Consider the following 16688-nt stretch of genomic DNA (forward strand, 5'->3'; position numbering starts at 1 on the left):
TTTCAGAAACAGTCTATCCCTCTTCGAAAGAAATCTCATTCCGAGAGCCAAAGCGACAAAGCAATGCAAATCCCTTCAGCTAAATCGATACGATGACCCGATATCTCAGTCGTTGTATCTACAAGCACGTGAAAACGGTGGTGCCTAGAGGGTACGTACTGAAATAAGCTTAAAAACCACTAGAATTGCCCAATCTGGCCATCTCTAGCTCCGGCTTCGCAGATTGCGCGATGCGCCTGGGCGATGGCGTGTGCAGGAATCTCTCAATCTATCTCTGACTTGGGCCGTGCTAACCTCTTTGCCTCTTCGCCTTAACCTCTATTGAACAAGTATCTCGCGTCTATTCGCGTCTATTGGAGTCTAGAAGAAGAAAGCCCCAATCGCTATCTGCGCGGTGCATTTTCGGTCGTAAACTCCAGCCTAGGACAAGCAGACAAGGTATCGGTGAAGCCATGGAAGGGAAACCATGCGACCAAGTGACTCGCCTTCGACGACCCGAACGACTCGAACGACTCCAAGTGAGCCAATGGCACCGATGCTTTACCAATCCATACACACTCTCTTACGGCACACCGTGGCGACAAGAGTAAAAGCCGCCTTCTCAGGCACTAGCGTAGCTGAGATCAAGATCTGGTGGCCGCTCCAGCAGACAAAAAGGCACAGACACTGCAGAGTTCACCTAGAACAAGCCACCGAGGAGCCGACTCGCCCCCTCGCCCAATCAGGTTCTGCCCTGGCTTTCCACTTTGCCCCTCCTGATTTATTCGTCCCTTGTCAAGTTTCTCTCTGAGCACGCAACCAGAGCCGTCCCTCAGCTGGAATGCGACTCGTCCCAAGTCCGTTTGCGAAGATCTTATCGCTCCTCGCCTCTTTTCTGTTTTTCCCATCGTCCACTTTTCCTGTTCCAATACGCCGCAGCACCAAAAAGCGGATCAGTCGGCAAATTATACGACTCGCTGCGGAGCGTTTTTTTCTTCGGGTGGTGGCCAAGCCAAGACCGCAAGGCTCGAATGCTCCGCGAGGTTTTCTGGGCTAAAAAATGATGCGACTCCACAGGATTCGTCGTGATGCGGGTTGGAGGCTGTCCCCATTCCCAGCATGGGGGCCCGCTAGATCGAAATAACGTCATCGTTCGGTGAGGAAACAATTCGAGGCTGCCTGGAAAACGGGCTTGGGAGAGAGAGCCAAGGAGGGCCCCCTAACCCCCATGGCTCGCTCTCGGTTCGATTCTGCAGACATGACCGCCACGGTTGACGTGCTCGCGAGATCCCTGCGCTGGCCTGCCGCTAAGAGCCCTTCTGGCTGCAAACCTTGCTTGCGAGCCCGTCTCATTGGACCAGGAGCGGGAGCAACAACGTGCTACTGCTGGGAAGGATCGCCGTTTTTACATATTGTCGGGCCCTCGCTGCACCGACGCTCCATCCTGCTCTCTTCATCTTCCCGTCATCCTCGATCTCGTCCTCTTCCTCTTCATCATAGAGTTTCTTGTCCCGTATATCTGTGGCATAGCATAGTGGAGTCTGGCTTGATGTCTGATTCCTGTTTCGTTCCTTGGAGTTTCCGTTAAGATCTGAAAAAGAGTAATCTTGCTATTATATACTAGCACATCTGTTCTCCTACTCTTCTTCTGTCACCCCCATTCTATTCTTCTCCTGTCGCAGCCATGTCTGAGAAATTCAAGACAGAGCCGGACGATCTCGAGGCCACAGTGTCTCACTCCAGCGGCTTCTCGCGCTTTGCCTCTCTATTCGGCGGTTCCAACGTCTGGGTTGGCCCTCGCATCGCGCCGCTGCCCGCATATCTCAAGAACGACGTCTCTGAGGGCGAGGAGTCGAGCGAAGCAATCCTCAACCGACAGCTCGCGTCAGAAGATGGCACCTCGATCCAGTACCGGACCTGCTCGTGGCAGAAGACGGCCGCGCTGCTCTTCAGCGAGTACATTTGTCTGGCCATTATGAGTTTCCCCTGGTCGTACAGCGTGCTGGGCCTTGTCCCGGGCCTGATCCTGACCGTCTTCGTTGCCGCCGTTGTGCTCTACACAAGTCTCATCCTGTGGGAGTTTTGCCTGCGACATCCAGAGGTGCGCGACGTGTGCGACATTGGCCAGATGCTCTTCTGGGGCAAGGAATGGGCGTGGTGGGGAACCGCCATCATGTTTGTCCTCAACAACACGTTTATCCAGGCCCTGCATGTTCTGGTAGGCGCAAAGTACCTCAACACCATGACGGCGGCCGATCACGTTGGCGGATGCCGCACCGTGGTCTTCAGCGTCGTCGTCACCGTCATCTGCTTGATCGCCTCGCTGCCTCGCACGTTTAGCATGATGTCCAAGCTTGGCACGGCGTCTGCCTTCTTCACCTTCATCTCTGTGCTGCTGGCAACCATCTTTCAGGCCATCCAGAAAGAGCCTGCGGGCTTCTCCGCGGCCCTGGGATCGCCAATTGTTACCGCTATCCCAGTCAAGGGAACCACATTCGTCAACGCCATGGGCGCCTTTCTAAATATCAGCTATACCTTTATCGGCCAGATTACGCTCCCCAGTTTCATTGCTGAGATGCGAGATCCTAGGTGAGCAATTCTAAACCCATTTCCTTTCCTCCAGAGAGTGTATACTAATCGAGTCACTTGCAGAGAATTCCCCAAGTCGCTCTGGGCCTGCACCATTGCCGAAATCATCGTCTTCTCTGTTGTTGGTGGTGTCATCTACGCCTACACTGGCAACCAATATGTGACTGCTCCTGCTTTTGGATCCCTGGATGACGTTTACAAGAAGGCTGCCTTCTCCTTCATGATTCCGACCCTGATTTTCCTGGGATGCCTGTATGCTTCAGTAACGGCTCGCTTCGTCTTTTTCCGCGTCTTCCGCAACTCGGTCCACATGAACAGCCACACTGTTGTGGGATGGGCCAGCTGGTTCGGCATCCTGCTCGTTACCTGGATCTTTGCTTTCATCATCTCCCAAGTCATTCCCTTCTTTAACTCTCGTAAGTTGTTTGTAACTCAGCGTGACTGCTATCCATCAATACCATGCTAACAAAAGTGCTCTTCATAGTCTTGGCTGTCATGTCATCCCTCTTCGACAGCTGGTTCGGCTTCATCTTTTGGGGCGTTGCCTACCTGCGTATGCGAAGCGTTGACGAAAAGGCTGGTCGAAAGCGCAACCGCATCACTGCGGCCTTTTCAACGGGCGTCAACATCTTCATCATCGCCATGGGGGTGTTCTTCCTCTCTGCGGGCACGTACGCTAGCGTTCAGAGTATCATCGATGCATATGACTCTGGGTCAGTGGGCGGCGTGTTTTCTTGCGCGAGCAACGGGCTGTAAATTCACGAATTATGAGAAGAGGGGGGAGAAGACATTGATACCAAACGAGAAGAGAAGAGAGGAGAGGCATATAAACCAAAGTTTGGCCTAACGAGACGGCATTGTGAAGCGTATAAACATATTGTTCGTATACATACTGTATTTTCTTTTTTTTTCTTCCAGGGGGATGGATGGATGCACATAGTTGAGCCGCGTACCGAGGTACGAAGTCCGGAGAGTCGAAATATTCACTACGTCTCTCGCGAAAGTGATTTTCGGAGAGAACGATGCAAAAGCCTGCAAAATGCACGGCGGTCTTTTTCCTAACTCACACGATGTCTTTTCGTGTAAGAACTAACAGCCTAAGTCGTAGATAATTGGCGTAAGTATTAGTAAGGTAGTTATATGATGAAGTATCGTAGCGTAGAAGATTGTAGAGACCACGCCCTAGTTGCAGCTATAACTGTGAGTGCGTGACGAATGTATGATGACGAGGACGTCAAATTTGAATTGAATGAAAGGTCGACTTAAATATGGAAAAGTAAACACATGTTGACCGCAGTGAAGCCCTTATGCGTTAGTCTTTCCCCTTCTTTTTTTCCTTCCCTAGAAGATATTAAAGCAATATACTCAATTCCAGCAACCAGTCAAGCTACGCATAGCCAAGAAAAAAAAAAAATTTCAGCTCAACAGCGATATTCGTTCAGCTCCCGGGTAACGGTGTTGTGTATCCGCGAGATGCTATTTTCAGAGTAGTGCCTCCGCCAAAGTGGGCTGAAACTCGGCTCCATGTTGCAGTAAAGATCGTCAACTGGACAGGTTTCTACTAGTAGTAGGTAGCTGCGTAGCTTTATACAATGCTTCTCATTCCTATATTTCATGCATCTGCTCCAACTTATTCTCTCATCTATACAACCTCTATTCCTATATTATATTCTTAGCTCATCATGTTACTTGTACCATCATGTCCACCAGCTCTCCAGATCAGACCACGCTCCAGCTCTCGGCTCCGAGGCATATCCATCCGCACCACCTGCTCGATCCAGCTCTCTGATTGGCGCCTCAGCCCCCCGACACTTCCTCTCTCGGCTAGTAGACAAGCTTTTTTCTTCCCTTTACAGCGCTCTCCCCGCATTTATAGGTGGTTCAGTGAGTGGCGGTACCTGTGTTTTTTTCTCTCGAGGGGCAGTTTTCCGCCACAATGAATTGCTTGCGTGTACTGTTCTGTACCTCGCAGACGCCTTGACACCCACCGCCTTTATGTTACGAAACAGCCCACTTGGCAGATCAAACACGCCAGAGCTGCGACCAACTATTTCTAACGCTCGCATCTCAACTCCTCGCAACTGGAGTCTTGGCAGTGGTGATACAATCGCTATAGTTGCAGGCTGCTTGTTTCCGCGCCACCGTCTTCTTGCTGCTGCTATTATCGCCATTGCCAGCTATCGATTGCCATTCTTCCTGCTCTGCTCTGCTGCGATACCAGACATTCTCCCCAATGGCACGATCCGCGGCCACCACGGCCACCAAGGAGGCCACTCCCCCGGCCAATTCCTCGCCTGCGCCTCAGCAGGACGGCAACGACTTCCTCTGGACCTACACTGAAGAGCCGCACCGGACGAGGCGTCTCGCCATCATCAAAGCCCATCCCGAGGTAGCCCCTCTTCTCTATCTCGACTTGAAGGCTTGGTTCAAAGAAGCTAACATGACCAAATCCAGGTCCTTAAGCTTTGCGGTCCCGAACCCTTGACGAAATATGTTGTTGCCGGCGTTGTTGGCCTTCAAGTTGTTCTCGCCTATCTCCTGCAATCAACGCCCTTTTGGTCCTTGAAGTTCTGGGCCATCGCATACATCTTTGGCGCCACCGCGAACCAGAACCTGTTTCTGGCCATTCACGAGATTTCTCACAATCTTGCCTTCAAGAGCCCTTTGGCCAACCGCTTGATTGCTATTGTTGCCAACCTGCCCATTGGCATTCCCTACAGTGCTTCTTTCAGGGTATGCCAAAACTTGCTTCAGTTCCACAAGACATTAGGAAACTGTATACTGACTCGTCTGGTCTCCATCATAGCCATACCACCTCACTCACCACAAGTCCCTCGGCGTCGATGGCCTTGACACTGACCTGCCCACCGCTCTCGAGGCCTTTGTGCTCAACTCCATCCTCGGCAAGGCATTCTTCTGCACCTTTCAAATCTTCTTCTACGCCATCCGTCCCATGACGGTGTACCGCGTGGACCTGACCAAAGTTCACGCTCTCAACATCCTTGTTCAGCTGGCGTTTGACGTCGTCCTGGTCCGCTTCACTTCCTACAACGCCCTCCTCTACCTTCTGCTCTCTTCCTTCTTGGCAGGCAGCCTGCACCCCTTGGCTGGCCACTTCATCGCCGAGCACTATGTCTACGAGACCATTACCCCCACTCAGCGCAACCCCGACAACAAGGTCCCTCTTCCCGAGACCTTTTCATACTATGGTCCTCTCAACATCTTTGCTTACAATGTTGGATACCACAACGAGCACCACGACTTCCCCGCTATCCCCTGGACACGACTTCATTCTCTGTATGAGATTGCCAAGGAGTTTTACGAGCCCCTGCCTCACCATCAGAGCTGGACTTATGCCATCTGGCGATTCATCTGGGACGAAAACGTTGGCATGAGCTGCCGCGTCAAGCGAAAGGAGGGTGGCCGTTTGGTTGGCGGTGGCGCCAAGTGGAAGCAGTCCGAAGTTGAAGCCTAAACGATAATGTCAAAATGATGAATGTGTTTTGTGACATGTTGTACAGTCAGCTTGGTGAGCTCAGTGTTTGGCTCGGGCGAACTAGAATCTTGTAATACGTGGTTTTTTTGAGATATGGAAAAAAAAAAAAGAAAAAAAAAATCACTGTCTCTCTATCCTTGGGCGTTCTAAGGGGTATGGGCAAAACCACAGGATGAGCTTAGACGGAATAACACCTCTAGATAAAGGATATATATTCTAGACTGGCTATGAGAAATGAAGTTTATTGCTATTCGACAAGTTTGATCTTCTAATTCAAGTGGCATACTCATGTTCTCCATAAGCTAACAATATCGGGCAATGAGCCAAAAGCATATAAGCAATACGATATACACAAAACTGGAACGACTTCTGGTTGATCAAGTCAAAAGAAACAGCGAACCTATAAGACCAATGCCATTCAGCGTGATTTGCCAAGAAAGGAGCAATGGGTGGCTTCCTGCGCTTCAGCGGATTTCGGCCCATCACGGGCACAGAAGCCACAAGTCCCAGAGGAGGAGCAACAGTAAACAATGCTGCCACCGCTGTCATCCCGGCAACCGTACCTCCTAAGGCCGATGACATTGCTATTGTCCCCGCCAGTAATTTCGCCGTGATTAGATCAAGCAACTTCTCCCCGAAGCTATTCCCAATTGCTTGTAAAGTTAAATCTGCCTGTGGTCGAGGAAGAACGAATGGCACCACTGGTTTGCCTCCATCATGTTTTGGTCCAACTAGTCTCAAAGGAAGAAGCTCATCCGGAAAATGAACAGGTTCCATGGCTGCGAGATTGTACCAAGCTGGAATCAAGATGTGGAAAGTAGGTATCTTTTCAGGATCCTTGCCCTGCTCCTTCATACCCTGCCGAATCGCCTTCATGGCAGTACACAGCCGGTCCAGACAGTCCGATTCGCCCATAAAGGTGGCTGGCAGCGGCGCCTCCTTGACCTTTGCATAAAACGCCGGATGCCACGAAGTGTCGGGATGCCAAACAAAGAAGCAGTCGTCTTTATACTGGCTCTTCCCAACCTCCATGTTGACAAAGTTATATACCACTTCAGCAAATCCGCTTTTGCCCGCACCGCCAGACGAAGTCAGCACATTGGTGCGCCAGAGCTCCTCTCGGATGTTCTCCGGGTTTTGATTCACTTTCTTAATCTCCAGAACCATCTGCTCCATGATGACCGCGATAGTCGCAACGCTTATGCACAACGAATTGGCCATGAGCCGAACCCCGTGGACTTCGGGGACAATCTCCTGCGCAGCCGTCTTGACCGAGTCTGCGGCTTCAGACACGGATCTGCCTGTGGAAGACAAAGTTGCATTGATGCTCTCCGCATTTCGCTGCACGGCATTTGCAGCTTCAGACACAGAGTTGCACGAAGAAGAAACGGCTGCGTTGATGCCCCTGGCACTCTGCTGCACGGTATCTGCGCAATTGACCTGAGCGCTGACCAGCTTTTCATAACGGGCAGCCATCTGCCTAACGCTACAGGCAATGGCATCATTGCGTTCTTTGCCGCTCTTCAGTAGCGCTTGAGTATCTTGAGCAGGCCTGAAAGCCGCTTGTCGACAGTCTTGAACACCGCTGCCTGACATCTCGCGGCTTTAGCTTCTTCGTAGTTCTTGTACGTTGCCGTCCCCTTTTCGCCTATTTCCGCTACTGTTTTAACAGCATCTGCAGTAATATTGAGAGGGATACTGATGATTTTCTCGGGTAGTTTTGAGATATAGCCCGGGAGTACCGGAGCAGATGGCATCAACACTCTTCAAGAGAAGTTGCGGAAGACATTGTATTTCGGCCGTTGAATATATAGGCCAGTACTAAGAAGGAGTGAAGAAAGATTGAATAGAGACCAGTAGAAACCAGTAGACTTCAATAGATATCAATAGATATCAATAGATATCAACACGAATGATGATACAAAAAAAGAGAAATAAAATTCATATGGAAGAAAAGATAAAGACGCAAAGGGATGATATGTTCAGTGATGGGCTCATGAAGCTTGAGGCCGCCAACTTCCGAGGCAAACCGTAAGCATACTACCAGGCTTTCCAATGACACTCGCGACGTTTTCCATCGGCTAAAGATTCATTGGATCATCGCGCTTGATTTTCGAAACAAGCGCGCTGCTGTAAACCACCCACCGTGTTGTTGGCGGCCTGTGGGAGCGACCTGATGTGCTGCATGGCTGTCCTATTAAGCAGACATAAAAGGAGGCAATGCGTCAAGAGGCGTCTGGCCTTTAACATCAAATCATTTAGCTGGGAAGATGATCCCTCCGAAAAAGCCCAGCACATTGGTTATTGTACCTGCTGGAGGTATCAGGTGTCTGCATTACTGATCGCTCTCGCTTTGAGATGGTGGTTCCTTGTTGATGGATTTGTTGGATGGCTTGTCCACTGCAACCGGCGACTCTGGCAATAATTCTCATTTGAAAACTGCTTAATCAATAAGACTTGGAAGAACAAGAAGGGAAGAAGAAGAAGAAGGATCAAAGGCACGCCTATCAGATACTAGAAACTATTGCCAAGAAAAACAAACAAAAAACAAAGACAAAAAAAAGTGTTAAAGTACAGAGAACTCGCAATACGAAGCTTGACTCACTCAAAAACAGCTTCGAGAGGTCAAACACCAGCGATGCGAGCCCTGCTTCCTCCACAGCCAACCGTATTCTTTGCCCAAGATATACGGACAGTATGCCATGAATCCCATTACTGCGCACTTCCTTTCCATAGATCTCGCACAACCTTTTTCCTTTCTCAACTTTCGTACAAGCAAAAAAACAAAAAACCCCGTCCCCTAAGGTGAATGCGCCGCCTTTATCCCACATTCCACTACGTAGAATGGTGATGATTATGCGCCCAAAAGAAGCCCTGCCTGTCGTCATCGAGACTGAATCTTGCCTGCACATATCATTTTCAAAATCAGGCATCCAGTGTTAGGCAGCAATGCTTCTCCAATGCAGCAGGTGTAACCCCTATAATTGATTCGCCTCCCATGCCTCTCGCCTATATCAGTTTAGGGAAAAGGAACACAAAGTTGCGTGTTGCTCGTTATCAAAAGAGACCTAAAATTTAGAAAAAGAGGTAGGCAAGAAGGAAGCTGACGAGACATAAAATGGCAGCAATCTGAACGGGTACACCCTCAACGCCTTGCTTGGTTTGTTGAGCGACTGCACCAGCAGCACCCTTCTCATTGCCCGAGCTGCCCTTGACGTTACGCTGTCTCAGGCCGCCATTCTTGTAGTTTGCCAGCTCAGCTTCAAGCTGGGCAATCTTGGCCTTGAGCTCGTCGGTACCTGACTGCAGTGTGCTGGCAACGGCAGAAGCAGTCTTGGAAGCGGCCGATTTTGCGGTTTGGGGCCTGGAATCGTCGTCGTCTTTTTCGTCGTACGGGGGTGGTGCGGGGGTTCCGTCGCCGCTTGGAGATGAATAAGCTCGAGTAGGCTCGGGAGTGTCGTAAGCCTGTTGGGCTGCTGTTAGTTGCATGAAGACAAATTTAGCCGGGGCTGAGGGGAGGTTTCTACGCACTCCATTCACCGCTGCTTGCTTGATGGGTGTCGCCTCAATGGCGTGAGCTGCACTGGGACCATGGTCGGGGCTGTCGCCGGCAGCAAGCCAGTTGACTCGGATCTTTCGTTCATATATGGCGGCCTTGTCTGTGGACTCGAGCTACAGGCGTTTGAATGTTAGTTATGTATATATAAATAATCGATGTTATAGAGGCGGTGGCTTACCACTGAGGCAATGGGAGCGAATTCCTTGTCTGCAGTGATGGGAGCGGATTGGACGAGAAACTTGTCTCGGCACTTGGCATCCAGCGGGGGATCAGCCTTCATGGCCTGCAGGAGGACTATGCCAATGTCAGCCACATAATGAGACCTGCTGCTCGCCTGCAGTAACTCAACGTACCAGTGACATCGAAATCCGACCCAGGCTCGATACGGCCCGCATTTGGTCGAACACAATATCTGTAATAGGGGGGTAAATTGTCAAATCTTGCTTCCAACGAACTAGCATAGCATCGCAACGGGAGGGTCAATCGTACTGCTTAGGAGCCGTAGTTTTAACCTGGAGAAACATTTGTTAACAGGGATCATGATGAAACAGGAGGTATCCACAAGCAGGCGTCGGTCAAAGCAGACAGCTGAAGAAAAAGAAGAAAAAGCTAAAGGTGGCATATTTGCATAGCTGCGTACCTTGAAGGCCAAAGGCGATGAGCTTGGGTTTCTGATCTTCAAGATCTGCGAGACTTCGACGGTGAAGGGCCCTGTGCATAGCCGACCCGTCAACGGTTATTCTGACGTCGAAGTGTCCTAATGGACACGAGAGAAGGCGTAGACAAACATACGTCTAAATGACAGCTCAAGGGGCTCGATTTCGACCGACATGGCGGATTAGGAGGCGGATAACAAGCTGCTGCTGAGCTAGAAGGAGGCTGTAGGGAGATTCTCGGATTTAGATCGAGGGCAGACGAGCCAGGGTCGGGTGCAGAAGACGTCGTCGTGTCTAGATCGATGGCGCTGGTTACGGCGGGGAAACGCGGCGGAAATAGAATTTAAGCTGAACGGTAAAAAAGGGAGACACGCAACAATGAGAAAGAGGTAGGGGAAAAAGAGCCCCGTGTTAAAAAAAAAATGTTATAATGCGAGCAAGAGTGGCGTGGGAGAAATAAAGGCGTGTGCTTGGTGAGAGTCGGGCACGCGGGCAGCTATTGTTTGATTACAAAGAAGAGATTTGGAGACGTTATTGGAGACGTGATTGATGGCATGTCGCTTCGGCTTTGGCCCCCTGTATCGAGATTGGCTGGCGAGGCTGAGCTGGCCTGAGTGAAGATTGCGGGCATGACTAAGCCGGGTCTCAGGGACGTTGGCCCGTGCAGGGGGCGACAGAAACACCTGAATCCCTTGGATATGACTGCTACAATATCTATTTCATGAGTTGCGCAGTAAAAACCACGATGATTCTACTAGGTGGCAGTTATTTGACTAGCTATGCCATCAAAGAGCATCGTGTGATGCTTTCTAAGTGAGACATTCCCAAAGAGCTCTAGATGATGCATACATAAACCTGAAGTGTTGACTGCTTGACATTCATCACATGATGAAAGCTTGGTACTCCAAGGCAGTCCATTAAAGTGCATGACCCTGCTTCTATTGTGACTTGTAACAATCTTTTCATTTATTAACTGAGGCGTAGCGTTTACGTCGTTCAATAGTTCCAACGTGCAAGTTCAATACACGATGTATGCAGCTGCTCTGGTCAGTGGCGTTGACGCCATCTTACCTACCTACCTACGTAGCGGTTGGTACCTAAAAGCCTGCAAGTTACACCACATCAGGTACAAAGCTCAGCCAGCTTGAATCAACCGCTTACTAAATTCAGTGCACTGTATTTTATCTTTCTCTCTTCTTCCAATTCAGATCACTCCTACCTAATTTTGAGAGCCCAATCATCAGGGCAGCTCAACTGACTCTTCTATTCTCAACGCTGCCCCCACTCCACTTCCCATTCTGAGAGCTGCTGCCATTCTCTACCCCACACTCGCTCATTGCCTTCACGCCTATTTCATCATCCACAGCCACGCCCCCAACATCATCATCCCCAATATCTCCAACTATCAAGATTCGCAAACATGGCTTCCGATCTAGATACCCTGATTGACATGGGCTTTGAGCGAGCTCGAGCCGAACTCGCCGTCAAAAAGTCTGGAGGACGTAAGTGGCCTCGTGTTTCCAGCATCTCCGGCGACTCATCTCATTACACGTCTTTACTTACAATTTCACAACAGTACAGGGAGCCTTGCAGTGGCTAGAGGATAACCAAGATAAATCGCTGGAGGAAATTCAAGCCGCGGTTCCGGATGATGATGATGAAGAAGAGGATGAGACCAAGGCAAAGATTGCAGAGCTGGAATCCGGCCAGTCTGCCAAGTCGCTTATCTGCAATGAATGCGGCAAACGGTTCAGAAACCCCGATCTGGCCAGTTACCATGCTACCAAGACGTATGAGTTCACACTTCTTATTCTTCTCAGCCTAGGCCATTTGTGCTAATGTTGCAGTAGCGAGCACACAGATTTCTCCGAGTCTACTGAGGAGATTGCACCCCTGACAGAAGATGAGAAGAAGGCAAAGCTTGAAGAGCTGAGAGAGCGACTCCAGGCAAAGAAGGCCGCTCAGGCAGACAAGGACAAAGAAGATGCAAAGCGCAATGAGGTGACGACCTATCCCCTATTATCTTTATTATTGTCTCTCACCCTAACATGTGCACAGAAAATCCGACAAAAATCCACAAAGGAATCCCAGGAGGCAAAAGAGGAACTTGCACGAAAAGAACAAATCAAGGAGGCCGCGCAAAAGCGCAAGGAGAAGCTTGAGGAAGCCGAGGCCAAGAAGCGAATCAAGGCCAAGATTGAAGAAGATAGGGCTGAGCGTCGCCGCAAAGCCGAAGAGGCCAAAGCTGCCCGTGAAGGCAGAGCTCCCGAAGCCGCATCTTCCTCTTCTGCTGCTGCTGCTCCAGCTGCTGCTGCCGCAGCCCCGCGACCAAAGGCAGACCACACAGAGGCAAAGCTGAAGCTGCAGACTGACTCGGGCAATATCATGAAGACGCTCCCCGCCGAGACGACGCTGTTTGAGCTTGCGCAACAGATACAGAGCGAGACCGGGAAGCCGGTGACTACCTTTACGACTACGTTCCCCCGCAAGACGTTCCAGGGCGATTTGGACATGTCCAAGACGCTGAAGGAGGCTGGACTTACACCTTCGTCTGTGGTTATTGTAAAATAGACTGCCTTGCTATGCCTTTGAGCATGGAACTGCCGGCATGGAGGGGAATACGAGGAGGCATTAAACGCAGGCTGACCGCGGGAGCACCTTTTTCGCTCTTCTCGAACCAAGGGTTGCACATTTGAGAGTTTTACCACTAGATGAACATAGCGTCCACCATTACGAGCATCAATCTCAAATGGTCGTTTCCAATTTCAAGGTCACCGAGATAAATTTTCAAGAATTGATCAAAAAAATTTCTTTTATTCTTCCCGAGTCATTCAATTGACCATTTGTCCCTTCCGTGCGTGAACTCCGTCGTGTGAGAGCATTAATCATATTATCCTTATGAAAAAAGCTACTCTGCCCAGGACGCGGGATATAGGCGCCCACTCCATCCTGAATGCATCCATCGATGTGTATAAAGACTCCGAAGTGCCCTGCAGTTGAAGTACAAAGAAGCAATAGAGAAAACAGTCGCCGCAACAGATGATGTTGGCTGTTTAGTCGAAAAGACCGAAACCCATATCCTCGTCGGACTCCTCCTTCTCTGTGAAAATTATTAGCATATAAATTTCCAACGAGGGAGTCGTAAATCGGCCAGTACGCACCCTCAACCTTCTCCTCCTCAGGAGCGGCCTCAGCGGCGGCACCGCCAGCAGCAGCGGCAGCACCAGGAGCGGCAGCAGCACCGCCACCAGAGCCGACGTTGACCAGGAGGTCCTTGATGTCCTTGCCCTCCAGAGCCTGTATTGCGGGAAAAGCCATAACTCGTCAGCGTCCAAAATTCAATTTCTCATTCGGCGGGTTTTCATTTTTTCGTCGAGGCTGTGTTTGTTCCTTGAATTCGTACCTTGGCGAAGATGGAGGTCCAGATGGGCTCAACCTCGACCTTGGCGGCGGAGATCAGGGTCTGGAGCTTGTCGGCCTAGAAGTTAAAAAAAAAATCGTTTAGCATGCGAAATATTCCCATAGTGTTTTATATGTTATGTCGCCTCTTCCCTCGGAGGGACACAATTTTTTTCGAGATTTCCGCGCCGGACGAGCGAAAAGGCGACGGGGATTTGGAAGCACTCACGGTGATCTCAACGCCATCGTCGGCGAGGATCAGGGCCGCGTAGGAAGAAGCGAGCTCGGCGTTAGACATTGTGTGAGATTTGTCTGTGCGGATATGGGAAGATGTCAAGTCTGCACGAGAGGAGAGTAGTGGTTATGGACAAATCAATTATCACCACAAAAGGCTGTAGAGGGACCACAAAAAATTGCCCTGGTCGAAATTTCGGCGGATGGAGGGCTTGAAGACCTAAAGCGCTGGGGTCAATGGTTATTCCGCGTGCCGTTCGGATGCCGCAAGCGGGGTGCGGCGCTGATTGGCTGCGGACGGTTCCAGCTAGGTTCAGCCAATCAGCGTGTGCAGACCCGCTCCAGGGCGAGGCCGCCCGACCTGCGCAACGTCGTCACCGTCTGAACTCATCCAAACGCATTCCACAGCCACCCCACCTTGAAGCTCAGCTTCCCCACCAGCGCATTGAACCAAGGCAGCGAGGTTGGCAGTTGCGACTCTCTGCTTGTTTGCGATTCCGAATACCCTTCTTGCTCCTTTGGCCTTCTTTTCCGAACTCTGCGAGACAAAACTGTTGCTCTGAATACGCGCCGCGGCATCCCCGAGACAATCTCCCCGGCCTAGATACTTACGACAACCAATTGGCCGACGAATCCCGGCAGCGGGCACCGGATCGATCGTATATCTATATCTCTGTTCCCGGAAGATCTGGAATTAAGCGTGTCAACGATACATATCCACCGCCATCACATAACCGGCTTTTTTGCGTGATCGCGCAGCTTTTGCCATCCTCTTTCAATCCTATACCTATCATATACCTATCACACAGCATGGATACCCCCGCTGTACCTCTGCCGCAGGATGCTCGGGAACAGGCGATCCTGGACAGCCTTGTTGTCGTCCGCGACAAGCTCCTGCTCCTGAAGCAGGACCGTACCACATATATCCGAAGCCAAGATATTCTCCCTCTCTATGAAGAGACAATCACAAGGGTAAAAGAGCTCAACGACATCCGTACTGAGACGGGGAGCAAGGAAGAAAATCGACGTAAGTTCGGTCACTCTCGATAGCGTGCGTGAGAGCGGACATAGACTAATGGTATAAACGAATAGTTGACAAGGTCTTGGAGAGCTGCTTCCAACTGCTGTCTCTATTCTACCTTACTATCGGACGTAACAACGAGATCCCCGCAAACTACGCATTAACATCGACTATCAAAAGACTGCTGGACCACTTGACCGAGGCTGATCTTTATTCGGCCAAGGATCTCGGGAGCATCAAGGCGACGCTGGCAAACCTTTCTTTAAGCATAAGCCAGGCAAAGACCCGCGACAACAACACTGAGAACTATCCATATCTCCTCGAGCTCCTATCAAAGCGAGTGGAGAAGTGCCAGGCTACATTAGAGAACCTCCAAAAGCGATTAGGACGCATCGGAGAGCCTCTGCTTGCAACGCATGAGAAGTTGATTTCTATCATACGATGCATTTCATTGGCAAATACAAAGGCCAAGGTATGTACCGACATGAATATCCCCTCAAAATTATGCTGAATAAGATTCTCAACTCGGCCTGTATAGTTCTCGAGCAACGAAGTTCAGAAGTTTCAAAAGCAACTCCTCGATATTGGAGAGAAGCGAAAAGATGGCCAATTCGTCGCCGAAGACGGATCTGTTCCCCCAGGTTCTGTGGAGACTGGAGAGCTCTATCAGCGTTGCCTCAAGTGGTCGGAGATAGTATTGGAGAGGTACGTACTTGAGAGACGCACCCTTGGGTATCATTTGATCATCGTCTAATCGATCTGCTGCAGACAAGGAGTCATGCCAGAGCCATTCCGCCCAACCTACAACACCCTGGTCGGTATTCGCAATGAGCTGGAGAAGCTATCATTGACACAAGCATGGGCCCTGCGCGAGACAGATCTATATGACTTCCAACGTCAACTTGATAAAATTGACGAAAGCCGGCAGAACGGAAATTTCTACGATGACAGAGGCAGACCAGCCGATCTCTACACGCAGCGAACGATGCTGTATCTGATAAGACGAAGCTACGCCTACATTTACTCTTTCATCCTAGCCTCAGAGCCGGTTTCTGAGGCACTTTTACCCATCTATAACCAGCTCCAAACTCTCAAGAGATGTCTCGTCGAGGTCAGGGACAGTGGCGGCGTCTCTTCAGTCAGAGAGCTGTATCCTTACAGCATGAAGGTATGGACCATCAGAGCACTACAATATTGAAGCAGAGGATTGTTTAATAGGCTGACATTTCCTTTTCTTTCCTAATAGCTCAACTCTCTTGATAACCTCAGGGTGGACGGCAAGTTTGTTGTTAATGGCGATATCCCCGAAGGTCAAGGCAGTGTCAGTGAGCTCCTTGCCGAGTGCTTTGATCTCAGCTACGATTTGAGAGTTGCAGCAGAAGAGGCAACAGCGGCCTCTGTTGATGGCAATTGAAATGGTATTTGGAGCACAATAACATTCGTTCTGTATGGCGGCTTGGAGAAATGGACTCTTTCGGCCTATTATTTTCTCTGACCCTTTTTTAAAAGTCGGTTCTAGTTGGCTCGCTTTTTTGGAAGCTTAGTGTAATCTTTTTTTTTTTTTTTTCCTTTCTTCCCTTTTATCATTCTGCATTAGGGTTTCTTAAGGGTCTGGAAGACATAGGGGCCGTCCAGCGATGGTGTCTGATCAGCTATGCTGATGGGATGATGGCTAACGGGGACATTGGATACAGCACTACTAGGTATTAATCTGCTTTGATGGCATTTACTCTTTTTTTTTTTTTTTTTTTTTTT

General features: G+C 50.1%; 7 protein-coding genes across 7 annotated transcripts; 4 read left to right on the top strand and 3 right to left on the bottom strand.

The window, feature by feature from the left end:
* Positions 1-1663: 1663 nt before the first annotated feature.
* TGAM01_v206977 (hypothetical protein) lies at positions 1664-3324 on the top strand (the record flags this gene model as incomplete). The annotated part of the gene is made up of 3 exons (XM_018804264.1): positions 1664-2568; positions 2632-2984; positions 3053-3324. The coding sequence occupies 3 exons, from the start codon at positions 1664-1666 to the stop codon at positions 3322-3324; spliced, it is 1530 nt and encodes a 509-aa protein (XP_018662379.1).
* Positions 3325-4801: 1477 nt separating this feature from the next.
* Positions 4802-6043, top strand: TGAM01_v206978 (sphingolipid delta-4 desaturase; the record flags this gene model as incomplete). Its single annotated transcript, XM_018804263.1, has 3 exons — positions 4802-4957; positions 5023-5301; positions 5375-6043. The coding sequence occupies 3 exons, from the start codon at positions 4802-4804 to the stop codon at positions 6041-6043; spliced, it is 1104 nt and encodes a 367-aa protein (XP_018662378.1).
* A 294-nt stretch (positions 6044-6337) lies between these two features.
* On the bottom strand, positions 6338-7660 carry TGAM01_v206979 (hypothetical protein; the record flags this gene model as incomplete). Its single annotated transcript, XM_018804262.1, has 1 exon — positions 6338-7660. One exon carries the CDS (start codon positions 7658-7660, stop codon positions 6338-6340), a length of 1323 nt encoding a protein of 440 aa, XP_018662377.1.
* A 1479-nt stretch (positions 7661-9139) lies between these two features.
* Positions 9140-10342, bottom strand: TGAM01_v206980 (vesicle-associated membrane protein-associated protein B; the record flags this gene model as incomplete). Its single annotated transcript, XM_024549987.1, has 5 exons — positions 9140-9529; positions 9596-9736; positions 9802-9917; positions 9977-10114; positions 10264-10342. The coding sequence occupies 5 exons, from the start codon at positions 10340-10342 to the stop codon at positions 9140-9142; spliced, it is 864 nt and encodes a 287-aa protein (XP_024405296.1).
* A 1357-nt stretch (positions 10343-11699) lies between these two features.
* TGAM01_v206981 (hypothetical protein) lies at positions 11700-12850 on the top strand (the record flags this gene model as incomplete). Its single annotated transcript, XM_018804260.1, has 4 exons — positions 11700-11781; positions 11856-12069; positions 12130-12280; positions 12338-12850. 4 exons carry the CDS (start codon positions 11700-11702, stop codon positions 12848-12850), a joined length of 960 nt encoding a protein of 319 aa, XP_018662375.1.
* Positions 12851-13332: 482 nt separating this feature from the next.
* On the bottom strand, positions 13333-13976 carry TGAM01_v206982 (60S acidic ribosomal protein P1; the record flags this gene model as incomplete). Its single annotated transcript, XM_018804259.1, has 4 exons — positions 13333-13379; positions 13441-13576; positions 13683-13757; positions 13908-13976. The coding sequence occupies 4 exons, from the start codon at positions 13974-13976 to the stop codon at positions 13333-13335; spliced, it is 327 nt and encodes a 108-aa protein (XP_018662374.1).
* Positions 13977-14722: 746 nt separating this feature from the next.
* On the top strand, positions 14723-16347 carry TGAM01_v206983 (hypothetical protein; the record flags this gene model as incomplete). The annotated part of the gene is made up of 5 exons (XM_018804258.1): positions 14723-14939; positions 15005-15405; positions 15472-15638; positions 15702-16101; positions 16180-16347. 5 exons carry the CDS (start codon positions 14723-14725, stop codon positions 16345-16347), a joined length of 1353 nt encoding a protein of 450 aa, XP_018662373.1.
* Between the last annotated feature and the right edge of the window lie 341 nt (positions 16348-16688).

Source organism: Trichoderma gamsii (assembly GCF_001481775.2).
Source record: "Trichoderma gamsii strain T6085 chromosome Unknown Scaffold_24.2, whole genome shotgun sequence".
In the NCBI taxonomy this organism is placed as follows: Eukaryota; Fungi; Ascomycota; class Sordariomycetes; order Hypocreales; family Hypocreaceae; genus Trichoderma; species Trichoderma gamsii.